Consider the following 26,915-nt stretch of genomic DNA (forward strand, 5'->3'; position numbering starts at 1 on the left):
TTTTTTCATGTCAATTTTCAATAGCTTCTAACTCTATGAGGTCGCTTGGTTTTCACTGTACATGGTCAAGTTTGAACCAAAATTAAAAATATGAGCAATAAATTATATTTATATTAAATAATACATTTAACAACATAATTGTCCAAAGAACTTGTTTTCAGATTCAAATATTGTATTTTTATTGTTTTTATATTTATAAATTGAGTTTTTAGAAGATAATTGTTTTTGTGTAGACACAAAGTTGAATTTAAGGTGAAATTTTAAACACAGTGAGTAATTGAAGTTGAATGCAATTAATTTTATTTGGTTGTTCGAATATTTAAGAAAATATGTCGATACATAATTATTAAAATATCAAACTATTAACTATAGTAAATATTAAATGAAGAATAGGTTAATGGCAAACTTGTTTGGCGGAAACGTTCACCGCTGTAAACATTCGCGTTGCGCCTTTCTACTCGATTCTCACAAAATCGGGTGACCAACCAAATTCAACCACCAACTGTAAATTCCGTTAAAATTGATTTTAGTGTGAAAGTAAAGCAAAACAAAGTGAAGTGAAATATGTCAGACTCCGCAGTTGCAACATCCGCATCTCCTGTGGCTGCCCCGCCAGCGACACCCGCAGCCGAGAAGAAGGTGGCTGCCAAGAAAGCAGCATCTGCATCGAAAGTGAAGAAGCCGGCAGTTCCTCCATCACATCCTCCAACTCAGCAAATGGTGGACGCATCAATCCTGAACCTAAAGGAGCGTGGTGGCTCGTCGCTTATGGCAATCAAGAAGTACATCAGTGCCACATACAAGTGCGACGCCCAGAAATTGGCACCATTCATTAAGAAGTACCTGAAGAGCGCTGTTGCCAGTGGAAAACTTATCCAAGCTAAAGGCAAGGGCGCATCTGGTTCGTTCAAATTATCTGCATCTGCCAAAAAGGAGCCGAAGCCAAAAGCCAAGGCTGCCTCAGTAGAGAAGAAACCGAAGAAGGTCACTGCATCAGCAGCAGCAGCTAAGAAGAAGACTGCCGGCACCAAGGCGAAGAAAGCAGCTGGGTCCGCTGAGAAGAAACCAAGCAAAGCTGTAGCAACCAAGAAGACCGCTGAAAAGAAGAAGGCTGAGAAAGCAAAGGCTAAGGAGGCCAAGAAGAGTGGTACAGTAAAAGCCAAGCCCACAACAGCAAAGGCGGCGGCCAAGTCGAGTGCTGCAAAGCCAAAAGCACCAAAGCCCAAGACTGCAACTGCCAAGCCGAAGCCAAAGAAGGCAGCAGCGGCAGCATCGCCAAAGAAAGCCGCAGTGGCTGCTAAGAAACCCAAGGCAAAACTGCAGCTGCAGCCAAGAAATAAGAGAGCACTAGGACATTGAAGATTGTCGTGCACAAGTTTCAAGACTATGAAATTTGTTATTTAACAAAGCCCTTTTCAGGGCTACTAATTTTATATCAAAAGAGAAATGAGTTTTCAAGTTATGTAACATTACGAGATGACTTTTACGACTATAACAGAATCGTATTTTTAACACAAAGCATAATTTAAGCATGAGCCAGGTAGCTAAATCCATAAAGCAACAAAAGTAATATAAGAAACTCAACCTTTCGACAACACGCAATACCTCTGTAGTGCTTCCTCATTTATGAAGTTCTCTGTTCGCATTAAACCAAAAAAGTACAGTCCCGTCTCGGTTGAAAATTTGTAAATGCTGGTATAACGCCGTATTTTTAGGTATACCTTCATTATTCACTAATATTAATATTAATATTTTTATATTTAAATTTCAGCTCTTTGGATAGGTAATTTGTGGCCCTGAAAAGGGCCTTTTACTTTAGGTGTGTAGGTTGTGCAAAGAAATCGAATTACTTCGAGCTCGTGTACTTGGTGACAGCCTTGGTTCCCTCACTGACAGCGTGCTTGGCCAATTCTCCGGGCAGCAAGAGACGGACAGCGGTTTGGATTTCCCGACTGGTGATAGTCGACCGCTTGTTGTAGTGAGCCAAACGGGAGGCCTCGGCAGCAATGCGCTCGAAAATGTCGTTCACAAAGCTGTTCATGATGCTCATTGCCTTCGATGAGATACCGGTGTCAGGATGGACCTGCTTCAGCACTTTGTAGATGTAGATGGCATAGCTTTCCTTCCTCTTGCGCTTCTTCTTCTTGTCGTTCTTGGTGATATTCTTCTGCGCTTTGCCAGCCTTCTTGGCTGCCTTTCCACTAGTCTTGGGCGGCATTTTTCAAATTCACTTTAAAAATTCACTTCACTGATATTTTGCTAGAGATCCAAAACACGTCCAATTTATACTTTTATTGTAGCAACGCTTTCCGTTAGACGAGCTCTCAACGCGACCGGTTTTCAGCAGCAGCTGTCATCCCTTAACGGAACGAGTAGGTAGCTGGAAAAAGTATAAATAGCTGGCAATGGTTGCATGTGGCAACAATATTCGAGCTTTGTGTGTGAAACAGTGAAATAACAAATAATAATAAAATGTCTGGTCGTGGTAAAGGTGGCAAAGTTAAGGGAAAGGCAAAGTCTCGTTCCAACCGCGCTGGTCTTCAGTTCCCCGTTGGCCGTATTCACCGTCTGCTTCGCAAGGGCAACTATGCCGAGCGTGTTGGTGCTGGTGCTCCTGTGTACTTGGCTGCTGTGATGGAGTACTTGGCCGCTGAAGTTTTGGAGTTGGCTGGTAACGCAGCCCGTGACAACAAGAAGACTAGGATTATCCCTCGTCATCTGCAATTGGCCATCCGCAACGATGAGGAGTTGAACAAACTGCTTTCGGGTGTCACCATTGCCCAGGGCGGTGTTTTGCCTAATATTCAGGCTGTTCTCTTGCCCAAGAAGACCGAAAAGAAGGCTTAAATTCAAATTCAAACTCGCATATAACACAAATCAACCAAAACCCAAAACGTCCTTTTCAGGACGACCACAAATTACTAAAGAGAATAATTTTTCTAATATACAAAAATAATTGTATTTTTATTCATTCATTCAGAAATTAAATATTGAGTACTTCACTTGAGCAAAGTATATGCGTGGCACACGAGGTACAGTTGCGTCAAAAATGATTTTCAAATTTCGATCTTTACATGAGCAAAGTATCTGCTCTGTGCAAGAGGTACAGTTGTGTCAAAAGTATTTCAATATTTTGATCTTCACATGGACAAAGTATCTGCAGTGTACTCGAGGTACAGTCGTGTCAAAAGTATTTTACAACACGCTGCATCAGTAAATTATATTCTTATTTCAGCCGTTTTTTAAATATTAACATCTCACAAATGAACAAATTTATTTATTTGTATCTTAGAATTAAATTCTACAGAATAACAGGGGCAATCTGGATGAATTTAAGGGAGTTATTCTCTAACGTTAATCAAAATATAGTCTTTCGTTCTTTATTTTTAACAATAAATACATATTGATTTTCTTCTCTTTTGGTTAATTTTTTGGTGGTCCTGAAAAGGACCGATTGATGTGGGTTTTAAGTTTGTATTTTGTAGTAGATACAAATTTTCTTAGCCGCCGAAACCGTACAGAGTGCGGCCTTGCCTCTTCAGAGCGTACACAACATCCATGGCTGTGACTGTCTTCCTCTTGGCGTGTTCGGTGTATGTGACTGCATCACGGATAACGTTTTCCAAGAAAACCTTCAGCACACCACGAGTTTCTTCATAAATAAGACCAGAGATACGCTTCACACCGCCACGACGAGCTAGACGACGGATAGCTGGCTTCGTGATACCCTGGATGTTATCACGCAACACTTTGCGATGACGCTTTGCGCCACCTTTTCCCAAGCCCTTGCCACCTTTACCACGACCAGTCATTTTTCACTTTTAATATTTTACTTAACACTCACCGAAGTCAGAAAGATACTGTTGTTCGGTCCAACTCAAACGCCTCTATTTATACTCAAAGATACGAAAACCAGAAAGAGTCAGCAATATGTATCTACGTGCTGCTCGCACGCTGGCACGCTAGCACGCTGGCATGGCAACAGCCCGATCGCTCGTTCTCGTTCTCGCTCGGCAACCCACCACCAGTTTTACTATAAATACGAGAGCCGAATCGCTTCGTTCGATTATTGTGTTTTAACATTTGCTGTGTGAAGTAAAAATTGTGAAATAAAAATGGCTCGTACTAAGCAGACTGCTCGTAAATCGACCGGAGGCAAGGCGCCTCGTAAGCAGCTGGCAACTAAGGCCGCTCGTAAGAGTGCGCCAGCCACCGGCGGTGTGAAGAAGCCTCATCGTTATCGCCCCGGAACTGTTGCCCTGCGTGAGATCCGTCGTTACCAGAAGAGCACAGAGTTGCTGATCCGCAAGCTGCCTTTCCAGCGCTTGGTGCGTGAAATTGCTCAGGATTTCAAGACCGATCTGCGTTTCCAGAGCTCTGCTGTGATGGCACTGCAGGAAGCTAGTGAAGCCTACTTGGTTGGCCTGTTCGAAGATACTAACTTGTGCGCTATCCATGCCAAGCGTGTCACCATCATGCCGAAAGATATTCAGCTGGCCAGACGTATTCGTGGCGAACGTGCTTAAATTGTGACAACGTTGTGCGTTGTGCTTGTCAAGCATCAAATTATCAAACAATCGGTCCTTTTCAGGACCACAATTTTATTGAATGAAGATTTATGTTTTCTTATGTATACTGAACAAATTGAAAGTTTAGCAAAGATCAAAGTTCAATCAGGGGCCTCCTAAATTCAAGGATTCCATGAACTTGAGCTGAAAACAAAATTAATTTATGGTAAATATAAAATAAGCAATTGTTTCAGATGATTATTTTTTATAACGATTAGTGTATATTTAATTTCTTTACATTTATAAATTGAGTTTTATATGATAATAAGCTAATAATGTGTAAACTAAAGGAATTCCCCTCAGGAGCAAAGAAGAAGATGGCTATAAAATAATACATATGGAATAGACGCGGACACTTGAAGTAAAAACCATCAAATTGCGCGGCCAAGGCGCAAAGAAATCCATGTTGATAGAGAATGGTAAAGTGGCATTTATTCACATATTAGGCGACCTGCACCGCCTGCTTTTGCGAGGAGCTAATTTTATCGCCCAGGCTAAGTGCCATGCCCTAAATAAATGGTCAATAAAAATAAATTAGTATCCATAATAGCAAAAATTAGCAAATAAACCTACCTGACTCTTGGCACGAATTCGAATGTGACCGGTCACCTTTGAATCTGGATCATCGACTGGCTTCTCAATGCTGAGATTAGCTAATGCATTCTCCCCGAAAATGGATCTGCAAAGGGCAAATTTCACAATTATTAGTATAAGTCGAAGAGGAGTAAGAAGAGACACTCACTTGGCGTATATGTTGGCGGCCAAGAAGCCGCATTGACCTGATAACGCCTTCTCGGGCGTCAGGCATTTCATGTTCGTGCTCTTGAGCAGATGCTTCAGATACTCGTGCAGATCGGTGAAGCTGGTGTTGACAGTGACCTTGTTTTCCCACTCAAAGTCCTGCCACATCTGACGGAACTCGGTGTCTGTGCAGCTAGCCGGGATTATGTAATCCATGATGTCAATGTGTATGGTATTGAGTACGACCACATTTGTGTTCAGCGCTGTATCATAAACTGTAAGGACATAGAATTTTTACAATTTACTGATCAATTAGTGGGGCATTAATACAGCCTTACCTATGTTGCCGAATATGATACCGTTCTCGGTGGAGGAGACCTTCACATTGGCCTTAATGTTGCAGAAATCATGCGGAGCCAACACAACGGGTTGCGGACGCTCTACCAGCTTCAGGTCGCCTAACGTGGCCAATTCCAATGTGCAGCTTTGCAGTGTGTCATCTACGTAATTGAACAAGGAAAGAAACTCATTTAGGAGCATTTCAATTGATTGATTTCACTCACTTGTCTGGTTCACAATTAGCACATCCAAGACAATGTCATATTGATTGACATTGACATACGCTTCTGCATAGACGGGATCCGAGAAGCCCGTTAATTGTGTGACCTTGTTGAGCTTATTATTGGGCGAAGAAATGTCGTTGATCTGGGCGTTCTTGGTGCCAGCCAAAGCCTGATTCAGACTCGACTCGAACACATTCTCTCCCAGCTGATTGTCGCGTCCATTCGAGAGCTGTGCAAAGTTCACAGGCGAATCTGGTTGTACCTTAGCCGTGACGCGTTGTTTCTCCTTGAGCAGGCGCTGATCTTCCTCATGCTGGGCATCTAACATTTTGCCCAGAGCATCGCGACAATCATGCATAAATACAGCAACAGCTTCGGGCGTGCGCTCGCTCAAAGTGCGCAAACAAATCATGATGCGATCAGAATCATCGTGTGTTATGGGTTTCGTGGGGAAACCAGATTTGCCCAGATGCAAAATGGAGCTCATGATGAGCATCACCTGTGTTGTGAGACGATTCTGTGTGCGTGCATCCGGATGTAGTTCAGCATATCGTAGTGCCAACTTGGTCAAGGTCGCCGAGAGGGCGGCTCCAATGAAGAAATCACCATCCATTAAATACTGACGCAGTGGCGGACGCTTCTCCTTCTTGGCAACACTATAAAAATGAAGAGAGACATAATAGTTAAATTACTTGAGAGTTTTGGTTGTCACTGCTTACGGTGCCAAGCTGTAGGCGCTCTGTGTGGCATAAGTGCCATCGGAGGTGACCTTGCTGCTGCTATTGGTGGTGTTGTTGACAACGCCCTGTTGCTGCTGCTGCTGTTCCTCGCTCTGGTCACCGGCCAAACGCCGTTGCTCTGCATCCACCATGGGAATGTCACCCAGTGTTTGCTGAATGGCCGCAATCACCTCCAAGATTTGTGCGCCCTCCACATACTCTCCCAATATCCAAACAGCAGCGCGATGTATCTTTGAGGATTTGATTTGTTGAAAGGCTTCAATCAAATGCTTTATGATCAGAGGTTGCAATGCCGGAAACTTTTGTATGGCTTCGCGTATAAAGATCAGAACATCAACAGCAGCCAGTTCATTGGTGTCCGACAAGAACTCAACCAGCACGGGAATCACATGGCTGGCCACATCGGGGAATTTGATGGAGCACGTATGCAGGGTGCGCACCAGTAATTGACGATATTTGCCCGTATCCTCGTGCTCCACATTATGCGTCTTGGCCACCTCCTTCTGCAGAACCTGCACCATCTCGTTGATATTGCGCGAAGACACCAAATCCATGGCCAAAGCCAAAGTCTTGCGTCGCACCTCAATATCGGGTGCGGCAAGCACACGCAGCACATCCATCACCAGATCCTGCATCACCTTCTCCATATGCTCGTTCTCCTTCATTGCAATCAAACGATCCAGCACAATCAACTTCACATTATTGTCGCTCTCCTTCACGATCAACTCAATATAACAACCAGCGGCTGCCTTGATCGCCGTGGGCGCCAACGAGAGGGTGACAAGTGTGCCAGCGGATTCGTAGCGCACTGCATTAGATGAGGAGTTTAGGAGATTGTAGATGCAGCGTATAAAGCGTGAACGCTCGGCGGGATTGGCATGGCACACCTTATAGATGAGCTCCACAATCACCAACTGCAATATGTCACCAAAGCTCTGCACCTGATCAATACACGATGCCAAATAATTGAGGGCACGCTCCTGATCCGCATGGAGAAGCATGAGGAATGCGTTACGCTTGCACGACATATCCTGCTGTGTGTCCAGGAATGTGGCAATCAATTCGGGACCATCGGGCACCAGCCAATCAAAGTTCTTGTAGATGGTAAAGATCGCCAGCACTGCATTTCGGCGCACATACGAGTGACGATGATCAAGACAAGCACGTATAGCTGGCATTAGAGGTTCGAGGAGCTCAGGCTCCTTGAGCTTGCAGAGAAAACGCAGCGTGGAGCCGCGTAAAAACTCATTGGGATGTTGCAGATCCTAAACAATAAATAATGAATCGATAGCTGCGTTGATGATTTGCTAACTTACCTTGCGAAATGCATCGCACACAAGTATCATTTCTTGCAGCAATTTGCCATCGGATGATGTTTTGGGCACAATCTCCCAGAAAATGAGCAACAGCTTCTTAATCGTATGATTTTGCACCGGCAGCACAAAGCGTATGATGGTCATAATGAGACCAGGATAGCGTTCGCCATTTAGTAGCAGCTTAATCACTTTTTTCAGCGTCTCAATTTTTACATTCGTGTCGCCTTTTTCGAGGTCTTGCTTCAGTTGCATCTCGTTCGGCACCTCGAGATCCGGTGAGTTGATGATCGTGTAACACGGCACTTGACTCATTTTGACAATTGGTGTTAATCGGCAATGGTGTCCACGAATTTAACTAAGTTTGAAACAGTAATTTGTGCAATTTCGGGTTATTTAATTTACTATTTGTCTGGCACCAACATCCAATTCACTCGACGTGTCATTTGTTTTGGAGCTTATAATCGGTGTGACCAGACCGAATCGCGGTATGCCACAATTGGTTACACTGTAGTGCACAGCTGTGAGTAGTGTTAAAAAAATGTGAACGAAAAGTCGACAGATGGCGCCAGCAGGTCATTGGGGCTGCCACTGTGGTATATTGCAGCGTTGCCACATGTCAAGTTGCTATTTGAAATTTACTGAATATTTAATAAATGATGCAGATTTGTTGTACTAGTTTATTAATGGAGACATTTTGCTTTAATTATCAATTATTTATCTACTCGAAAATAAAAGATATTCCATCACTCCATGATGATTCTTAATTAACATCTCGATTGTGCCACCCAATAGCCCTCAACCCATAATGCTTCAAAATATCAATAAAATAAGTATGCTGTAGTGGAACATAATTTTTTAAGATAACTCCTAGAAATAGATAAAACCGAATAAGTATTCCAACAGAGGGTAAGAATAAGATAAGTAAGTAAAACACATAGAATTTATTTGAAATGACATACAGATTGATTAAAAGTGCCTCCAAATGGTGAAAAGGTTTGCAAAACATTTGCATTGTTACGACGTAGACGATCTCAGTGTGCGATGCTCAAATATTACATAAACCCATTCGTTTCCAAATACATATATCGTAACCTTTTCGGGTAATTATCGTTTTTTTCCATTATGGTATAAATTTATCAGATGGTTTATAAGTCAATTTAATAATTATGTATATGATTTTATGCCGTACGATAATTTCGCTCAAAATGGTTCGATATATTTGATGGTTCCTTAAAAACGCGGCTTGAAAGTGGCCGGATATTGTGTAAAACGAGGACGAAGGGCAGCATTTGACTTTTCAAACTTCTCGCCCGTATGTCCTAGTATGACACCATCGGCCAATTTGCCGCCATCCTTGGCGTTGGGACGCTCTGCATTGGCTTCGGCTACATCGATGATGCGTGGATTCTTGCGATACTTGTACCACCAGTATTCAAAGACGAGCGTAATGCAGGCCATACCGATGCCCACAAAGATGACGATGAATACGCCACCGATATTCTGTATGGATATGCCATCTGATTGATCCTCGGGCTTCTCGCATTTGGCCTGCGCCTCATCATTCTTCCACCACTTCTCCTTGAGTTTCTCCAGCTGTCGCTTGTTAAGCAATGTCAATATGCTAGCAAATTGAATATGAATTATTTTATTGACCCCATCAGTAAATCTAAATAGCTTACGCATTGTTGAATTGATCCTTCAGATGTGATCCCTGCTGCACAGCAATTGCATATGGTTTGCGGGAGAACTCCTCGCCAACCACCTGAAGATCACAATTGGTTAGCTGCAGATAGCGAATGTCGGTGGCATCGCCCAGAAAGGCAAAACCCGTCGCTGTGCTAGAGTTGCGGACACGCTTCACTGCCTCCTCCAATGTGGCTGGTAGTCCTGCCTCCTGCATGGCCTGCCACATTTTCGTATACTTATCACTAACTGGATAATCCCAGACAGCCAGCTTCGAACGCTCCAAGGGGGTGAGTGAATCGTTCAACGATAAATCCTTCCAGATCTCGTAAAACATTTGTTCAATGTTCGCCATACGCTCAAAGTATGTCATCGCTGCCGAGCCGTTCAATGGAGCATAAAGTATCTTATATTGCTTGGCCAGATCATCCAGTGACTCCACCGGTGTATCCAAACGAGAGACCGTCAAAAAGGCAGCCAAATTGGCCGTATACGAAGCAATGATAATGAAACTGTCGCAAAAAGAGAACAATTATAAATTACAAGTGCAAAGAAACGTTTAAAAGAAAACGTTACCCAAAGAGCCACCAAGTGGCTGCCACAAGACGACCAGAGAGATTCTTGGGTGCTTCACCGCCACCTTGCGGCGTTAGGGAAGTCATGCAAAACCACAAGCATTCCTTTAAATTAAATTCACGCTTCTCCTCATCGTCCTTGTACTTCTCCCGATTGTTCTGATAACTGTACGGACTCCAGCGATCGAAGATCCACATCAGGAAGCTGGTAAAGAAATATGCAGCCAATATGCAGAGCCAGACATTTGTCTCCAGCACAGTGAGGAACTTGAACAACGAACTCGGCGATGTCGGACGCTGCATCATAATAGTGATGCCCACAAGATCATAATACGGCACCGTGAAATCGATGACAATCTCACGTTCGGCCATCACGGACATACTGCCCAGTCCCAATGTCAGCTTTTTTGTCAATCAATTTCTTTACAATGCCATTCCATTCGCCCTTCTCATCCATGTTGCCGAACTTGCCATCCTCCACCTCCTGTATCTCATAGTCAAAGTGCACAATTGCCGCAATCTCATCAATCAAATCGATGCAGTAACCCTTGTAACCCTTTGGCGCTGTCTCATCGCGCATTATAAACGGTGCTTGCTGTCGGATTAGGAAACATATTAGCAGAAAAAGAAATTGTTAAACACTTGTTAACCAAATTATTTGCCAAATTAAAAAAAGTTTTAGGAATTCAGTACTTACCACCACTGTGTAGATGCGATAGACTGTGTCGGCAGTCAGATTCTTCATCTGTTCCTCATCTTTGACGACTAACGGCGAGTCGAGGCCAGCTGTCCAAACGCCAATCGATTTGCTGTTCACCGAACTGCCGCCACGTATCTGGAGCACATTGATGTCCATTTCAAATTTCATATAGCTGAAGCCGTTAAAGGGTTTCGTTCCTTGCGTGACCAGGTCAAAAGAGCCATAGGATGTCGGTTCGCTAACCTTTGTAAGCCAAACAGAAAAAACCCAAAAAAAATATGTCCAAAACCAAACTAATTGGGGCATATATCAAAGACACACCTGTGTGAAATATTGCCGGAGATCAATATTACGTTCAGGTGTGTTTCCGCCCTGAAAATCGTCACAGTTCAGATATTCCATGTCCTTTGGCCAGGCGCCTGACATCAGCATTTCTCTGGCAAATGAAAACAAAGACAAAACAAAGGAAGTAAATATTGACCAATTATCCAATTATAGATTATGGTTACTTAATGGCCAAAAAGCTGCGCAGCGCTAGATCAAAGTAGAAAGCGGATGCCAACTGCGGTTCCTCATTCAGATTGAATGTGGTGCGCAGCAGACCCAATCGATCACGATATTGCGTATACGCCATGGGCTTGAGGAACATTATGGTCGCATTATCACGCTGACTGCTGACCTCGCCTTCGCTCTGTGTGATCGCATGCCAGGCAAAGTTGCGCTCAAAATACGCCGGCTTCACAGACTCCAACACCATGCGTATGGACTGCAGATTGCCCAGAACGAAGAAGTTGTTAATGTCCAGATTGCGTAACTTTTCGATTTGTTCCTCTCGCTCCCGTTTACCATCCTTGGCAATGGCTGTAATCACATGACGTGTCTGTATATTTTGCAAAAGCGACTTGTACTTGTGATCCATCACAAAGGTGTCATCGTAAAGAATGGCAGCTGAAGTACAAGTTTACCCTTAAATTTGTGTAGTCTTTAGGAAGGGGATCGCTTACCATTGGTGATGTTGAGACGCTTGACAATGCTGCGCACTGCTTCCGGTATAATGTCGGCTGGTGGCATCACCTGCAACAAATACTTTTGTTTCGATTCATCCAAATCACGCCACTGTCGCAAATCACCCTCCTGGCCATAGGAGGCGCTTATTGTGGGCAAACCCAAGGCCTGCGTAAAACTCTTGACCGTCTCAGAGGCAACACCCGATTTGGTTGTGTCAAAGATCAAATGCGGCGTTTGTTTCTTTTCAATGCTTTCCGCATATTTGTTGCAAACTAGCAAATTAATGTGGCTCGAATCAGTTGATAGTATGGCCATTAAAGAGATAAAAACTCACTTGCTTCCAATAATATTTTGGCATCGGTTTTGTTAGCCTCAATTGATTCAATTTGGACAGACAAACCATAGCTGGGATTCTTTTTCAAATAGGTGAGTACCACATCAACGGCCTTGGTCGCTGGCTCATTGTCCACTTCATTGATGAAAACTAGTATAAACGGGTTACGTGGATCATTAAAGCAAGGACACGACAGTAATTCCATACTTATTGTTTATCTACACAAAGTCAACCCAACCACCCCAAATACTCAACCTCAGCTCAAAACCAAGCACTTAATTAGTGTTTACCCAAGACTTGTGAGAGATAGTATATATGCATATATAGTATATAAATCGATTTCATACTTACACACATTAATATTCTGACTCGTTTGTGCTGCAACTTTATCCAAAGGGATTGCAACAACTTGCAGCAACCACAAATACTTTAAAATCTTCAACCACTTGTCTATCATTGTTAAGGCGCATCCACAGTCACCACAACTTGCACCACTCGGCCCGAACTTCAAATGAGAACTGACTGAAACTTCTGACCAGCAATTGCTGGACAATTGAACGATTGCAATGTGTGGACATATGTGTATCCTTGGTGATAATCAATTGACCCGCCCCTCTAGCCATGGTCCTGACCGCACAATTTCGTTCGTGCCAACACTCAATGCGCTAATTGGTGACACCCCAGCACCGGAAATGACCCAACTGTTGGACTAATGAAATGTGGTTAGAAACCATATGATGATGTGTACAAAGTTTCAGCAAAAAAACCTTCAAAAGAACCCGGAGTACAGGCGAGCAGACGAGGAAGGCAATGATAACAATCTAGTTTGGGTGTTTTTTATATATCTGTCTTAATCTTAATGATATGCTTTACAATAATAAATTATATATGTACTTAGATAGAAAAAATCGATGGCTTACATTTTTATATTATAATAAAGAACATTACATTTTAAATCATAACGCACTTCGCTATACTACCAATTCCATATACATATGTACTTATAGATAGGATTGGCCCAAATAGCTTAGCCAACAAATCCGATATCATTTATGCAATTCATGCAGATGCAGCAATTATATGCCTATAAATAAAACCATTGCATTTGACGAAAATACAAAAAAACCAAATGTTTATTACAATTTGTCAGCCCCCCGCAAGTTTAACAAGAATTGTCGCAGGGGTCGCTTTGCTATAATCTTTAAATGAAACGCTATCAATTATGCATTAATTGGGCGTCGAAATACACGTAGTCTTATATAGAAACATTAGATAAGTATAGCAACTAGTTGTGGACAGCAATCCCACGCTGCTCGCTAGGCATTTGCCGGTTATTATTACTATTATTATGAGTAAACCTAAAGTATAAGTTTTTTCCTCCTCTTTTTTTTTGTTAAACATACACAGTTCTTGGATGTACATTAATATATATACAGAATAAAGCCTATGATATTTATATTATTGTTATCATTATTATTATTGGTACTTCTATATATATGCGATAAGTCTGTATAAGCAGTATAAAATCTCACAAGTTCCAGTCATCGGGTCCCGACTCCTCGCGTACCACAATCGGTGCTCGTGGCGCTCCAGGCACAGGCGTGGGCACCAGGGGTGTATTGCTACGCATTCCAGCAGCAGCCGCGCCTCCAAAGTACGGTGGTGCCCTATAATTTGTGCTGGGCGTGGCCGCATTAGAGCTGTGCGTTGACGACGCCGAAGAGTCACGCACTCGCGATGCATCAAACACCGGCGGCTGGGCATAACGATACGCCCCCTGACCAGGTGCCGCATTCTGCGGTGTCTGGGAACGCGAGTGCGGTTCGCGTCTGTGGTGCAGATCATGCTCACGCTGCTGTTGCATCAGATATTGCTGCTGTTTCTGCTTGAGCAGCGTCTCCTCGCGCTGTAGCATTCGCTGACGATGTTGCAATTCCAGCTGTTTGCGTTGCTGGGCCAACAGTCGATTGGCCTTGCTCCAGGGATTGCCACCAAAGCACATGTTAGATATGAATACCACCGGCGAAAACAAGCGCAGCGAGAATTCACTAAAGAAACTCAAATGAATGAAATAAGGTATTGGTAAATGTTGTGTCAATTGCTTACGTGGTATCCACAATTGGCTTTGCCTCATTGCCGCTCAGTATGAAAAGCGGAAAGAATATTGAAAATATGCAACTACTGACAATCACCGAGCTGGACATATTTGTGAGCACCGTGAGTGGTATGCCAAAGCCGAAGAAATACGGCCAATTCTTTTCGATGTAGGTGAGACGTCGATGCAGCTCCCAGCCCATGTTAAACCATTTGTACTCGAAGGAATACAGCGAATACAGCAAGCACAGGTGCACAAAGCATAGCGTGGATCCAACATATTTCACCGGCACCAAATTGACCAGCATGCTCTGCACCAAAAATAGCATTTGCACCACCATGCTGAAGAGGAAATCCGCCACCAGTTTACTAATGCTTGGTATCAGTTGTGGACGTCCCTTGCGAACACGATACGCAGCATTCGCGATGTCAGCGAACCACAGTGAACTGACAATTTTGGATAACATAAATATGGGCAGCACCCACATCATGCCAAATAGCAGCGACAGTATCGGATGCAGCCAACTCCAAACAAATGGCAGTGTATCGGACTGTGTGCCATAAAAGATGGTCAAACAAAACTTCAATGTTGGCAGCAGTACCGACTCGAACAGTACAATGCTTAGCCAGGTGAAGCCGCCATTGAGTATACAGCATTTAAACAGTTTCTTGGCGATTTTTTTCTCGCTGCAAATGCATAATAAATTAATATATTAGTCATTGGTTTGGCTATTAATATTATACGCCATAAACAGATTATGCTGTGTATAGTTGACATACATCTTGTTTTTGTTTTTGTTTACGTTGAGCATTAAACAGCTGTTTGAGTTATCGATAACATTTTTCAGTAGCATAATCAGCTTGGCATTGAACCTCTCCCACCATTTCATGCAGTTCGTACTTACGCCTGTGGCTCTGCCTTCTCAGCAGGTTTCTTTTTCAAAATCTTCTCCAGCGTTCGCTCGTCAGAATGTGCCTCCGCACGTTTGGCATACTCTTCGCGTATCATTGCGGCTGCTGAACTTGGAACTGGCGATGGCGTTCTTTGTGTGCGTTCCCTGTATTGTTCCCTGTCCATTCTGCGCAGTTGGCGCATTGTCTCGAGCTCAGCATTCTGGCGCGCCACCTCATTGTCAATGTGCAGCACCAGCGTCATGCCCCGTATGCTGTCCCACAGGCCATACAATATGCCCAGAGCGATGTTCTGCGTAAACATGCGAATCAACGTGTAAGAGTGTAAATTTACAACTCACTACAAAATAGTCACGTATTTATCAACTTACTTTTATCGCTGCCATCTCCTGACTGTCCGTCTGCCGCCTGTCTGTTTTGTTTGGTTACACGTTACAACAGCTGCTTTAGCCAACAACACTAAGTACAATTATTACGCCTGTTGTGAGCATTACAAAAATAGATGCGTGTATTACAGTTTGAAACGTTTTTGTTTCCCTGCAATATGCGCTGTTGTTGCGATGACATTATTTCATAGTAACACAAATTTCGGGTTTACACGATGAACACACAAAACACAAAGAATTATTGTGCGGTAAATTGTATAAACTACAGTTGTCTGCTGTTAACCTACTTGTTGCTTCGATTTAAGGGATTAACCTGTCCTGTGTGGTTCACCACATTTGAACTTTGTGTCGCAGTTAAATTTATTTATTTACGTGATCTGTGTGTGATCGCTTAGAGGTGGAGGTACATCGATAACACTATCGATAAGCCGATTATTTACAATCTAACATCAAAAAACCTAATGTAAATTTATTACTGAATTATTCTTTTAGAAGAAAATTGAAATATTCTTTATAAGAAATGGCTAATAAAGGTTTTTTTACCATCTGTATCGTTGAGATGTAATAAAATACCGCATGACTATTAATGGATATCTGGTTACACTTCAAGTGGTATATTGGTATATTTTCCATAAGGATGTCGGAAGGCGGCATTTTTAAAACAGCTTGCTAGTTACGTGTTTTACAAAAAAAACTTAGACGATGTCAATCCCTTTTTTCTCGCCAATCCAGTAAAATCGTGATCAAACTTGCGTTAATAAAAAGCAATTTTCAAAAAACTATTAATTTCCAGAGAGGGCTGCATAACGATAGACAAGTTATCGATAGAACGCAGCCGTCCCTATGCATGGAGTCAAGTGAAAAGTAAATATTTCAGTTCGGTTTTTCCGCTTGCGGAAAACAGGTAGGAAACGCTCCAAGCTGACAGGTGGACTTGCCACCAGGACATTTTACTGACTTGTTGAACATTTTTTCTTACATATTTACACTGTGCATATGTGAACGGATTGTGTTTGTTTTGGAAATGGAAGAATAACAAATGAACAAAATGTTGTTATCAGTGGGTTTAAGGCAGTGCTTTTGAATCAGGTGGCGCGCGCGCCTAAAATCTAATTTCAAAACAAACTCAATCATCACATTTAAAGTCGCTGATTAATTGTGTTGTGTGACGTGCGTAGTTGGCATTGATAAAAAGGTATTTTTTTACGTTAGTTGCCGTCGGTGTTGTCTCTTTGTATTCCACCTTTGTATAGATGTGTGTACATACGTTTGTATGTAAATGTTTACATAGTATATGTATATGTGTGTCTATTTAGGTGGCCTGCAAGAGCTTATTGAAATTTTAAACCAGGTGTCTATCACTTAATGCTTCACTAAAGCCGCGCACAATGCATGCACTTAATTGATTAGCAACGCATTTACCGTTAGTCCAACAAACTGACAAGATTTTTCCTCTTGTTTGTGTAACGGACTTGGAACGAGGTTCCATTCACTCGTCGATGGCGTGACTTTTAAATTTCTAACTATGTATTTCTAAATCCATTTTCTATGGCAGATTAACTACAAACCAACCTCCCTCTCACCAACCCCCGCCCAATAACATCAAGCAACTCGAACCAGAGTGACGACGCTAGAGGGCGCTTGCACTTGCAGTGAAATAATCAATAAAGCAACAACAACAACAATACAATACGATGTGGGCCAGTGATAAGCAGCAACAATAGAAGTCAGCCGCAGGCTGCAAAAAAGCACAAAAAAACAGGCGAACCCCAATCGAAGCCCTAACCTCATATTCGAACTCATCTAACCATCAGCATATATTTACATACGTACATTCCCATCCACACATCCGTAATTCATTACTTCCGGTCTTCGTTTATCTTTGCTGTGTACTAAGCAAGGAAAATGTCTCGCGAGGAGCGTCTGCCCATTGTGGATTGCTCGAGCAGCAGTGGCGATGATGAGGCGAAGCCTGTGGTGCGTAGACGCAGCACAAGGGATACGGTTTTGGCTGTGCCCAAGGATCCGGGATGCTGTGATCCTGACAGCACACCGCATCGATTTTTGGCCTTGGTCTTTATGTGTTTGCTGGGTTTTGGTGAGTCCACTAAATAGAATTTCAGAGTTTTAGAGTTTCACTTAATTACATATATTACCGATCCCTTCAACAGGTTCCTATTTTTGCTATGATAATCCGGGCGCATTGCAGGATGTATTTCAGAAGGAGCTAAATTTAAATGCCACCGAGTTCACATTCATTTATTCCATCTACTCCTGGCCAAATATCGTACTCTGCTTCGTTGGCGGCTTTTTGATCGATCGTGTCTTTGGCATACGCATGGGAACAATCATTTATATGCTAATCGTGCTATTGGGCCAACTGATATTCTCCACTGGAGCTCTATTTGGCCATTTCTGGCTAATGATTGTGGGTCGCTTCATCTTCGGCATTGGTGCCGAGTCATTGGCCGTGGCACAGAATAGCTATGCTGTGTTATGGTTCAAAGGCAAGGAGTTAAACATGGTCTTTGGTCTGCAATTGTCGGTGGCACGCTTTGGTAGCACTGTCAATTTTTGGATAATGCAACCACTCTACGGTTATGTGTCCAAATTGTATGCTGGCTATACTGGCTTGGGCGTGGCACTCTTCATTGCCTCGAGCACCTGTGTCATGTCATTGATATGTACTCTCATTTTGGGTAAGTCTATGTCTTATATATGCAATAAGCTCGCAAATAAAACCAAATATTTAATTCTAGGATGGATGGATAAGCGAGCGGAGCGCATACTTAAAAGGAATAACAATCCGGGTGGCGAGATTGCCAAACTGAGTGACATCGTCTCATTTAAAATGGACTTTTGGATGGTCTCCGTAGTCTGTGTGGCCTACTATGTGGCCATATTTCCATTTGTGGCGCTGGGACAAGCCTTCTTCATATCCAATTTCCAAATGACGCCCGAACAAGCGAACAATGTCAATTCGATTGTGTATTTGATCTCGGCGATAGCATCGCCGCTGTTTGGTTTTATCATCGATAAGGTGGGACGCAATGTTACCTGGGTGTTTGTGGCGACAATTGCCACGCTTGGCGCGCATATGTTGCTCACATTTACCCATTTAAATCCGTACATTAGCATGTGTATTATGGGACTATCGTACTCCATGTTGGCTGCCAGTCTCTGGCCGTTGGTGGCATTGATTGTGCCCGAGTATCAGCTGGGCACGGCCTATGGCTTGTAAGTAGAATTACGCGATTGCAATTATTGCATATATAAATTACTTCATTTTCGATTTATAGCTGTCAATCAGTGCAAAATTTGGGTCTGGCTGTGGTCACCATTGTCGCTGGCATGATCGTTGATAGCAGCGGTGGCAGTCACTTCTGGTTGCAGCTCTTTTTTATGCTGTTCCTTCTGAGTAAGTTAAATTTGATAAATTATAGAAGTAATATATTCATTCACATCCTTGCTTGCAGTTTCGCTGTTGGCTACGTGCATTATATGGGCCTACGATCGCAAACATCAGGGCAATTTGAATATGTCGCCATCACAGCGTGCCACATATCATACATCAATGTACGTGAATATTGAGTCTAGTTGATCGTGAACTTGCTATTGATGTTGTATTGGTTTTGGTGTATTGATTGTGTGTGTATTTTGTGTGCTGATGGCGCAGATTCAGCATTATGACTAACTTGAATCATTCTTTTCCCTAAAATGCCTGCATCTCTTGACTTTCTCTCACCGAAAAGCTCCACCCAACGTGGTACTACGGATCGACGGCCTTTATTGGGCAACTAAAAACTATATACACAGAAAAAACGAAAAAAAATATATATATATATATATTAAAATATCATATATAATATGCATATATGCACACATATATAGTACGATAACCAATGTGATGTTGTTTGCCATCTCTTTAGCTCCGTATTTGTCTCCTATTGCGTAACTTTGGCACATATAATATATATATATGTGTAGTATTATCGTATATCCTGGATAACCGCACAGTTTTCGGTTTTATATTGCTTAAGTTTCAAGCTTCAATATTTATAAATAATTGATCCTTTACATATCAAGATTGAAACTATTGTTATTGTGATTGTGTATTATTGTTGTTTATATTCAGTGCCAAAGATAAATGTTAAATAAAATAAACATATCTAGCAAATCGTTATCGCTGTATTATTTCGTGTTTTGTTGGAGAGTAAAATAAAAAACAAACAATGAATGAAATTAAATAAATTCACTGATATTTATTCAATTTATTTATATAGCATATGTGAACGGTTTCATTTTTGTTGTTGTTTAGAAAATATATAATTTATAATAAATTAATTAAATTAGCTAAAACATAAACAGAAATTCCAGAATTTTGGCTTTGTTAAATATAGAAAAAACTAAAGTTTCCATAACGCATTGGACTAGAGAAAATACAATTACAAATCTTTCAACCGATATTCATTGTACAAAAAGAATAAATCAAGTTAATCGAAAAATACAAAAGTAATTCGAAAACAAAAACATTAAATACATTTTTCATTTCTTCTTGAGAATTGGTTACGTACAAAAAAGAAAATAAAGATGAATTTGAGAGAATTATGAAATGTTGCTGAGAGAAAATTAAGATTTCGTTTACTATTGAATAAAAATGCAAATTTCCATTCATTTTGGCCGTTATTAAAGTTCGAACCGCGTTTTCGTAATTTGAGTAATGCCGTTACGTTTCGAGCGTTTCCATCAATTAGTTGCATTTTGTTATTTGTTTATCTCATAGTAAGTATATTAGTAAAATATATATTCATCGTTTCTATATACTTAACTAAGAGCATCGTTTGATCATCAAAGTCTAAGATGATTGATTTTCTTGAACATTTTCCATATAAATCGTCGTCGCTTTTCTATATGTAATAGCTCCTAACTTAGGTTAGTATTTAGAATTCATTTTGATTGATTTACTTTTTTTTGGTCGATTTTTTTAATATTAAGAAATGTAAGTGACATGCTAAAGCTAAAAAAATCATAGTACAAAAACAGAAAGATAGTTCGTGTGTGTTGGAAGCAAAAGTGTTGAAATATATAATCTCAATATACTTGGGAATTTAGATATCCCCACCCCCAATGAGTCAATAACTCTCAGACACACTCCTACACATAAAGATTAGCTATTGTCAGTTATTTAGTTTGATTTTTCATCATGCTCTTCGTGTTGGTTTTCCAATATCTATATCGTTTATAAGTTTTAAATGTTATACTCTTCTTTCATTGTTATTCATCCAAATTTTCAGTTTCGTCGGCGGCCACAATATTTCGTTTGGTAGCACTCTGAATGCTAGCTAGATATTTCTCACCATCGAACCGCTGGCTCTCATCCTGTAGATCCTGTGCAAACAAAACAAACATTTTAAGTCGAAGTGCAAAGGAAAACATTAATCTTATACCATCACTTATGGACATACATTCTTACCTTCAATGTGATATAGTGTGTGTATTATGTGTAAGCGTGCAGGTGTGAGTTTGTGGAAGTTATGGGCGTGTGAATTGGGTATGTCGAATTTGCAGTTAGATAAATCCCAAGCATTTTGACTTTGCAAGTCATTATTTTATTTTACATATGTATATATGTATGACTGGTATGAATCTATATAAATTTGATGGGAGTGTCTTAAAAAACGCTTACTTCTAGATTTATTACATTTAACCCTTGGTTTTCCAATTAGTCTTTTTAAACATTAATTACAGTGTGTGTGTGTATATATGTAAGTACGTTTGTTATTTGTAAGGGTGTGAGGTGTTTTGTGAATTCTGAATTTGCTTCGGGTTGACCGGCAACGTTTAGAATAACTCTAGCGAACACTAAAATCTGTTTCACAGCCAAAACACAGATTCCTTTTAAAGTTATACGTTAATTTCCTCTTTGCTTCCTCTTTCAATGCCAACTTTAATAATAATATATTTATATATGTATGTATATATATATATATAAGAGAATCATATTTGTTTCGAAGATAAAGCCTACGACTAGAAAAATTAAATGTTATTTGGATGAAACTTCTCCTTTTTTGGTTTTGTTCTTTGGATTCTATAATATAAGAATACTGAGCATAACTGTTATGAATTGGTATTCGATCAGTTTGTGAATTAAACTGCTTACTTCGAAATATTAAATTGTCCGTATATATTTGTAATGAGATTGTTATTAAAATGTCTTTTAGATAAGAGCACGATTATTGTTATTAAACTCCTCGCTGGAGTATGCATCACACATGGCCAGCGAAAACTCATCGTTCTCGCTATAGCGCTGGAATACGGTCTTAATTTGTGATTGCTGTTGCAGCGGCAACTGCAGCTGCTGCTGTTGGCTGCGGCATTTACTTGATGCACTTGATGCTGAGGCAGATGCCTCCATTGTATTTGTTATTATTTGTAATTGCTTGTTGTAGAGCTTGCGATCGCGTTCATAAGAGATCACCTTGCGTTCGGATGTGTTATCTAGCGTTACAGTTATGATCTTTGATTGCATTGGTGATTGCTTGTTAATTACATGGTTCTGATTGCTTGCATATTGATTATTGGGGACACAATTGATTGTGGTGTTATTTGGGAGTCCAGAAAGCTGATCAGCGTCTCCTATGGTGGTGGTTGTAGTAGTTGTTAATGGCGAACTATGTGCTAGAGTGATATCAGCGCTGAGCGATGCAAAAAGATGCACATCAGCGGGTTGAATTACCTTATTGCGTAGAATCGACGGCACAGTTTCCAGCATCTTTAGCCACTCTGTTGGCAGCGCCCAGGCGTGCGGACTCTTCGAGTAGTACATCAAATGTTCAATATCATAAGAGACGCGCGCTGCAATAAATATCAGTATATTTGACACTATTCGAGAACAATGGCAAACGAATTGAAGCCCGTTTTATGAAGCCTAGTTTCACCACTTACAGGTATTCGTCTTGAGAGAATTGACAGCCTGTTCATGCTCGAACTTTTCGCGAACCTTTGATTCTGGTGTAGACTCCTTACGTGAGAAATGACTGCGACGAGAGCGCGCGAGGCCATTTTGATTGCTGCCACCATTGGCGTTGACTGGTTCGGCAAAGACTTCGTCATCGCCATCACCATTGTTGTTGCCTTGTCCAGCCGCATAGTTGAGACCGATGCCGCTATCAGCCAACGGCAGTGGGTTGCCCATCATAAATTGCGGCGGTCCCGACCCAGGTAATGGTGTGGAAGGTGTTGTCACCGGACTGACCAGCGAAGTACCATCGAACGCAGCGCCCGCCTCTATGGAAGCCAAGAACTCTGAGCTGCTAAAATAGTCATCCAGCACCAGCTTTGCCACCTGTCAAACAACGTAATAAAAAATGCATTTACTTAAGTGTAGATTACAACAAATAGTTTGATACTTACGCGCACTAATTCGCAGCAGTCGCCGGTGATCTTGATGAGATGCTGGCCCACGTTCACCGTGAACTTGTATTCACCTACGGAAGCATCGTTTGTGGAATATGAATGCATAAGCAGCTGCTGATTGGGTCGCAAAACTTTACCGGCAGCAGCTGTTGCCGCCGCAGCCGCATTGGCAACCTGCTGCTGATGGTGATGATGCTGTTGCTGCTGCTGGTGTTGCTGTTGATGATGCTGCGAGATCTGCTGGGCCGCCGCAGTGGCGGTCATAAAATTCTGTGCCGAATTGAAGCTTAAACGATTGGCCAGACTGCTGCTCCCACCTGGAGTGCGGGGTTGTACGACCACGGCATCATCCGAGTTCGATGAGTTCAGCGACGAACAAGAGCCACCGGCACCGCCAGCCGATGGTGCAGGCTCCAGACGCACTGGTGAAGCGTTGCGACGAATGGTATCCTCCATCAGTTGTTTGGCATAACTGCAAGAGACGTCAAAATGTGAGAATTCAATTCAGTAATCTTATACGGTTAAGCTTAAAAGCTATTTCTTCTGTAATCACGGCTACAATATTTGGTATTTTTATAACTAAATTGGTATATCTTCTGACTGTTCATATATTAAATAGTTCCTACACGAAATTAACTTTTTATGGTTTGCGAATAATAATATTCTGAAATATAATGCTGCCACTAAAAATCTGACTTCATTTTAATTAGAATATTCAACTAATAAAAGGCTTTTCGTTTTCAGATTAATATCTAACTACATCCTTCCCTACAATTCTTAAATTCTGCTTACCGCTTTAAAGAAATATAATATTATTTAGTAACTTACTTGATTTTATCTTCGGCCGGTCCGGTAATCTGCACCAGACGTTCCTTAGCGCCAGGATTCACTGCGTTTGGAGTATATCACATTAATAGTAATCACAATTTTAATAGTTTGCAATAATAAGTGTTATATACAAATGCATTAATATGGTTTATTCAGAAATAACGAGCCGTGATCCAATTAGTGAAAAACAAAAATGCAACTAAAAATATATGGATTTCAGTGAAACGTGCTGTTTGTGAATGTGTGTGTTTGTGTAAGTTGTTCTTTAGATGCATTAGCAGGTAAAATAATATTTATAAAATGTGCGTTAACCCCATTGAAAGCAAGCCAATTTGCAAAACGAAACATAATGAATGTTTGTGGACTTTATGCTGTGTGCTTAAAGAGAAAGTAGCTGCTTTTTGGTTACCTCTTTGAAACGATATTATTGTTTCGCTAAGTTCCTCAATCATGTGAACACGACGCCCTTTAATGCCCATCACTTGTGGCCAATAGATAAGATAAAAATGTATAGGATAAATGTTGTAGTCAACAACCAAATAATACTTACCTTTGCCAGAGTCAGCATTGCGTATGACAACCTCATCCTTGCAGTACGTCTTGCCCGGAATTTTGGTGGGCTTTGGGAACTTGCCAGAGTTGCGGATGACTTCACCAGGCGGCAACAGCAGATGCTGTTGATTGGGTGAGCCGACCGCAGCAATGGCAGCTGCCTGGGCCGCAGCAGCAACTGTTGCTGCATTGAATGCAGCCGCAGCTGCTGCAGCAGCGCTGCCGCCGCCAAGAGCGCCCAAGCCGCCACCGACGCTGACACCAAATGTGGGGGAGGTGCTGAGAAAGGCTTGCTGGTTGCCCACGATGCCGGTGGCGTCGTGTTGATATTGTTCAGCGGGTAGCTACAATTAAAGAAAAGACAATTATACACTTACTACACTTTAGTCATTACAAACTCACCTCAACATTGGACACCTGCTGCTTGGACTTGTAGTAGGCAATTGTGTCTTTGTCTTCCCAGCTATTGGCACGTAATTCGATCAGTTCTAGCAGCTTGAGACGCGTCATTATGTTCAATCGTTCGTCCTGCGAAGCATTACGGAACACAACAAAAGCTCGATCCAGCGTATCCTTGGAAACCGCCTCCAGCTGCGGTCCATGGACACGTAAGTTGTGCAACAGAAGTGTTATTGATTCCGTGGTCGTATTGCACGACTGCAGTCCGACAGTCACATTATCGATCAGCTGTATCAGCTCCTCAATCACCAGGTAGCTGTTCTTCAGCGACGACCGCGACTGTGTCTTGAGCGGACGTGGCGCCTCAATGTTTTTCACAGCCCTGCCCAGATGTGTGTGTGCCATTCTGCCCCTGTTTTAGTTTCCGCCTATGACTCTCTTTTCCTCGTTCGATTGATTGTGTTTTGTTAGTTTAAGAAGCTCTGTTTTATTATCTCTCTCTGGTTTGTTGTTCGTTCGTTTGTTTTGCTGTGTTTTGTTGAATGTTGCGAAAGTTGAGTATGGAAGAAGAAGTCGTAGAAGCGATTCCGCACCTCCCCCTGTAAAGCAAATTAGGTCAAACTTTGCTGCAACTGTTTTTTAAATTTTGATCGTCTTAGACTAACGATAACGATAATGTAACAGCCATTGAAGTTATCGGTATCATTTACAAGACGTTTTGAATGTGCTTAAATTGCGCCGCAGCAAACGCGCTTATACGTACATATGTATGTAAGTATATATTGGGCTTATGTACATAATATATGCATTGTGTATATCGCATTTGCAACTGTATGATAAGCGCTAACTGATAAAATGAGATTTATTATAGTTCCAATGCCGGGGCTAGTCAAAAAGTATTAACGTACACTTAGCATAACCTCTTTGAAAAGAACTCTGTGATTCATTGCAAAATATGAATGACAATTGCGTACGAACATTCCAAAAAAAGGTTTGCACAAAAAATGGGCACAATGGCCGTTTGTTAGTATGAATATATGTAAGTGTGTGTGTACACGCCGTGCGGCATTTAAGTTTCATTAACAAAAATAAAGCGTGCGACGCTTAATTGTTGCTGGCTTTCGACTCTTTCGCTTGGTGATGTTGCTGCTACAGATACACATAGATTCTGATTTTAAATAGCATTTACACACACAGAAATATTACAAAAAACCGCCACAGCGAACAGCAATAGAAGAAGCAGTAGCAGCAACAACAACAGCGATCATGTCCACTTATTGAATCATATGTCGAGAATAGCAACAACAAATATGACTGTGACTCTAGACTGCGACTGCGACGCCATGATGTTGACGCAGGCAGAGACTGTGGCAGCGACCGCGCAGTTAACGTCGTCTTGGGCGTAGGGCAAGTGTGCCGTTAAAGATGATGCGTTACTTCACAAATGCAAACAATTCAAACCGACTTACATCAATTTTATTTGACTTGACGATTATTGACTTGAAATTTATGTGCCACCGTTTGGATATTCTTATAAAATTGAGTAATAAAATTATACGTGTGATGGAAGAAGAAACTACGCGTTGGCTGCGCAGGCAGCGCTTCACTTGCTGTTGTAACTTTTTTTTATTGTTCACCACTTTGCGAGCAAATGCCACGCTGAGCCACGACAAATAATTGTGGCCGATTAAAGTATTTAAATGACTACATGCGCTTTTTTGGAATTGTAATTTACACAATTAAACACTAAATACAAAATAATTCACTGAAAGCTTACCAAAAAATCTCTGCGACTACTAGATCTGCAATATCGTTATCGGTGCTATCGGTAGCAATGGTAATAACGATTAATCGCTTTATTTGAAATGGTAAAATACATTATTTGTAAATAATGCAGTTGGATAATTTTGTAGCTACTTATAAAAAAAAAGATGTTAAATTCACTAACTTTAAAAGTTTTATTTGGATTGTTATTGCTAAAATTAATCGATATGCTTCTTTAAAATATTTTTAGATTTTTAGCATTAACAGAAGCCATTCATAAGTACAACATATATTGAATCATATTAGCCTTGAAAAACTTATTATTAACATGCGAAA

General features: G+C 41.4%; 9 protein-coding genes across 16 annotated transcripts; 3 read left to right on the top strand and 6 right to left on the bottom strand.

The window, feature by feature from the left end:
• The first annotated feature begins 491 nt into the window (after window positions 1–491).
• On the top strand, window positions 492–1,374 carry LOC133840902 (histone H1-like). Its single transcript, XM_062273080.1, has one exon. The coding sequence runs from the start codon at window positions 565–567 to the stop codon at window positions 1,357–1,359; it is 795 nt and encodes a 264-aa protein (XP_062129064.1). The 5' UTR covers window positions 492–564; the 3' UTR covers window positions 1,360–1,374.
• Window positions 1,375–1,796: 422 nt separating this feature from the next.
• LOC133840945 (histone H2B) lies at window positions 1,797–2,254 on the bottom strand. Its single transcript, XM_062273172.1, has one exon. The coding sequence runs from the start codon at window positions 2,216–2,218 to the stop codon at window positions 1,847–1,849; it is 372 nt and encodes a 123-aa protein (XP_062129156.1). The 5' UTR covers window positions 2,219–2,254; the 3' UTR covers window positions 1,797–1,846.
• Window positions 2,255–2,440: 186 nt separating this feature from the next.
• LOC133840925 (histone H2A) lies at window positions 2,441–2,918 on the top strand. Its single transcript, XM_062273119.1, has one exon. The coding sequence runs from the start codon at window positions 2,473–2,475 to the stop codon at window positions 2,845–2,847; it is 375 nt and encodes a 124-aa protein (XP_062129103.1). The 5' UTR covers window positions 2,441–2,472; the 3' UTR covers window positions 2,848–2,918.
• Window positions 2,919–3,417: 499 nt separating this feature from the next.
• LOC133840972 (histone H4) lies at window positions 3,418–3,849 on the bottom strand. Its single transcript, XM_062273203.1, has one exon. It carries the CDS (start codon window positions 3,810–3,812, stop codon window positions 3,501–3,503), a length of 312 nt encoding a protein of 103 aa, XP_062129187.1. The 5' UTR covers window positions 3,813–3,849; the 3' UTR covers window positions 3,418–3,500.
• Window positions 3,850–4,766: 917 nt separating this feature from the next.
• Window positions 4,767–8,392, bottom strand: LOC133840100 (coatomer subunit beta-like). Its single transcript, XM_062271764.1, has 7 exons — window positions 7,929–8,392; window positions 6,592–7,877; window positions 5,873–6,528; window positions 5,648–5,809; window positions 5,311–5,584; window positions 5,142–5,247; window positions 4,767–5,076 (listed from the first exon to the last, which is right to left on the bottom strand). Exons 1-7 carry the CDS (start codon window positions 8,238–8,240, stop codon window positions 5,011–5,013), a joined length of 2,862 nt encoding a protein of 953 aa, XP_062127748.1. The 5' UTR covers window positions 8,241–8,392; the 3' UTR covers window positions 4,767–5,010.
• Window positions 8,393–9,158: 766 nt separating this feature from the next.
• Window positions 9,159–12,732, bottom strand: LOC133840819 (ionotropic receptor 25a). The gene is given in 10 exon segments (XM_062272912.1): window positions 9,159–9,549; window positions 9,608–10,123; window positions 10,188–10,579; window positions 10,581–10,781; window positions 10,884–11,129; window positions 11,208–11,322; window positions 11,396–11,834; window positions 11,891–12,166; window positions 12,229–12,378; window positions 12,580–12,732. Coding segments are annotated over 10 exon segments (2,832 nt in total). The 5' UTR covers window positions 12,686–12,732.
• Window positions 12,733–13,332: 600 nt separating this feature from the next.
• LOC133840867 (etoposide-induced protein 2.4 homolog) lies at window positions 13,333–16,010 on the bottom strand. Of its 3 annotated transcripts, none has more exons than XM_062273007.1 (5): window positions 15,908–16,010; window positions 15,606–15,783; window positions 15,228–15,526; window positions 14,335–15,009; window positions 13,333–14,276 (listed from the first exon to the last, which is right to left on the bottom strand). In XM_062273007.1, exons 2-5 carry the CDS (start codon window positions 15,618–15,620, stop codon window positions 13,757–13,759), a joined length of 1,509 nt encoding a protein of 502 aa, XP_062128991.1. In that variant the 5' UTR covers window positions 15,621–15,783; window positions 15,908–16,010; the 3' UTR covers window positions 13,333–13,756. The 3 variants fall into 3 exon arrangements, with proteins under 3 accessions (XP_062128991.1, XP_062129001.1, XP_062128982.1); XM_062273017.1 differs by having other exon boundaries at window positions 15,606–15,771; window positions 15,908–15,993; XM_062272998.1 differs by lacking the exon at window positions 15,908–16,010 and having other exon boundaries at window positions 15,606–15,876.
• Window positions 16,011–16,402: 392 nt separating this feature from the next.
• LOC133840877 (major facilitator superfamily domain-containing protein 1) lies at window positions 16,403–21,893 on the top strand. 2 transcript variants are annotated; one of them, XM_062273032.1, is made up of 7 exons: window positions 16,403–16,524; window positions 17,176–17,718; window positions 17,792–18,319; window positions 18,380–18,857; window positions 18,920–19,038; window positions 19,097–19,196; window positions 19,373–21,893. In XM_062273032.1, exons 2-7 carry the CDS (start codon window positions 17,526–17,528, stop codon window positions 19,419–19,421), a joined length of 1,467 nt encoding a protein of 488 aa, XP_062129016.1. In that variant the 5' UTR covers window positions 16,403–16,524; window positions 17,176–17,525; the 3' UTR covers window positions 19,422–21,893. The 2 variants fall into 2 exon arrangements, with proteins under 2 accessions (XP_062129016.1, XP_062129025.1); XM_062273041.1 differs by lacking the exon at window positions 16,403–16,524 and adding an exon at window positions 16,677–16,815.
• Window positions 20,169–26,741, bottom strand: LOC133840828 (eukaryotic translation initiation factor 4E-binding protein Mextli). 5 transcript variants are annotated; one of them, XM_062272954.1, is made up of 10 exons: window positions 26,593–26,741; window positions 24,819–25,414; window positions 24,415–24,760; window positions 24,274–24,345; window positions 23,865–23,925; window positions 23,174–23,508; window positions 23,034–23,107; window positions 22,566–22,965; window positions 22,357–22,475; window positions 20,169–21,008 (listed from the first exon to the last, which is right to left on the bottom strand). In XM_062272954.1, the coding sequence occupies exons 2-10, from the start codon at window positions 25,218–25,220 to the stop codon at window positions 20,895–20,897; spliced, it is 1,923 nt and encodes a 640-aa protein (XP_062128938.1). In that variant the 5' UTR covers window positions 25,221–25,414; window positions 26,593–26,741; the 3' UTR covers window positions 20,169–20,894. The 5 variants fall into 5 exon arrangements, with proteins under 5 accessions (XP_062128938.1, XP_062128910.1, XP_062128920.1 ...); XM_062272926.1 differs by having other exon boundaries at window positions 23,034–23,508; XM_062272936.1 differs by lacking the exon at window positions 26,593–26,741 and adding an exon at window positions 26,285–26,535 and having other exon boundaries at window positions 23,034–23,508.
• Between the last annotated feature and the right edge of the window lie 174 nt (window positions 26,742–26,915).

The sequence above is a fragment of the Drosophila sulfurigaster genome, chromosome 2L (genome assembly GCF_023558435.1).
Source record: "Drosophila sulfurigaster albostrigata strain 15112-1811.04 chromosome 2L, ASM2355843v2, whole genome shotgun sequence".
Classification (NCBI taxonomy): domain Eukaryota; kingdom Metazoa; phylum Arthropoda; class Insecta; order Diptera; family Drosophilidae; genus Drosophila; species Drosophila sulfurigaster.

What these genes read in the sequence shown, in the direction of transcription:
- LOC133840828 (XM_062272926.1), bottom strand. Translation starts at nt 25,220, where the DNA reads ATGGCACACACACATCTGGGCAGGGCTGTGAAAAACATTGAGGCGCCA. An exon ending in AGCAGGTGTCCAATGTTGAG is followed by an intron (nt 24,761 to 24,818) that starts GTGAGTTTGTAA and finishes CTTTAATTGTAG; the next exon opens with CTACCCGCTGAACAATATCA. An exon ending in CAATGCTGACTCTGGCAAAG is followed by an intron (nt 24,346 to 24,414) that starts GTAAGTATTATT and finishes ATTGGCCACAAG; the next exon opens with TGATGGGCATTAAAGGGCGT.
- LOC133840100 (XM_062271764.1), bottom strand. Translation starts at nt 8,240, where the DNA reads ATGAGTCAAGTGCCGTGTTACACGATCATCAACTCACCGGATCTCGAG. An exon ending in GCTAATTGTGAACCAGACAA is followed by an intron (nt 5,810 to 5,872) that starts GTGAGTGAAATC and finishes TCAATTACGTAG; the next exon opens with ATGACACACTGCAAAGCTGC. An exon ending in TATCATATTCGGCAACATAG is followed by an intron (nt 5,585 to 5,647) that starts GTAAGGCTGTAT and finishes ATGTCCTTACAG; the next exon opens with TTTATGATACAGCGCTGAAC.
- LOC133840925 (XM_062273119.1), top strand. Translation starts at nt 2,473, where the DNA reads ATGTCTGGTCGTGGTAAAGGTGGCAAAGTTAAGGGAAAGGCAAAGTCT.
- LOC133840877 (XM_062273032.1), top strand. Translation starts at nt 17,526, where the DNA reads ATGTCTCGCGAGGAGCGTCTGCCCATTGTGGATTGCTCGAGCAGCAGT. An exon ending in TATGTGTTTGCTGGGTTTTG is followed by an intron (nt 17,719 to 17,791) that starts GTGAGTCCACTA and finishes TCCCTTCAACAG; the next exon opens with GTTCCTATTTTTGCTATGAT. An exon ending in TTTTATGCTGTTCCTTCTGA is followed by an intron (nt 19,039 to 19,096) that starts GTAAGTTAAATT and finishes CCTTGCTTGCAG; the next exon opens with TTTCGCTGTTGGCTACGTGC.
- LOC133840972 (XM_062273203.1), bottom strand. Translation starts at nt 3,812, where the DNA reads ATGACTGGTCGTGGTAAAGGTGGCAAGGGCTTGGGAAAAGGTGGCGCA.
- LOC133840867 (XM_062273007.1), bottom strand. An exon ending in GAGAAGGCAGAGCCACAGGC is followed by an intron (nt 15,010 to 15,227) that starts GTAAGTACGAAC and finishes ATGCATTTGCAG; the next exon opens with CGAGAAAAAAATCGCCAAGA. An exon ending in AAGCCAATTGTGGATACCAC is followed by an intron (nt 14,277 to 14,334) that starts GTAAGCAATTGA and finishes GAGTTTCTTTAG; the next exon opens with TGAATTCTCGCTGCGCTTGT.
- LOC133840945 (XM_062273172.1), bottom strand. Translation starts at nt 2,218, where the DNA reads ATGCCGCCCAAGACTAGTGGAAAGGCAGCCAAGAAGGCTGGCAAAGCG.
- LOC133840902 (XM_062273080.1), top strand. Translation starts at nt 565, where the DNA reads ATGTCAGACTCCGCAGTTGCAACATCCGCATCTCCTGTGGCTGCCCCG.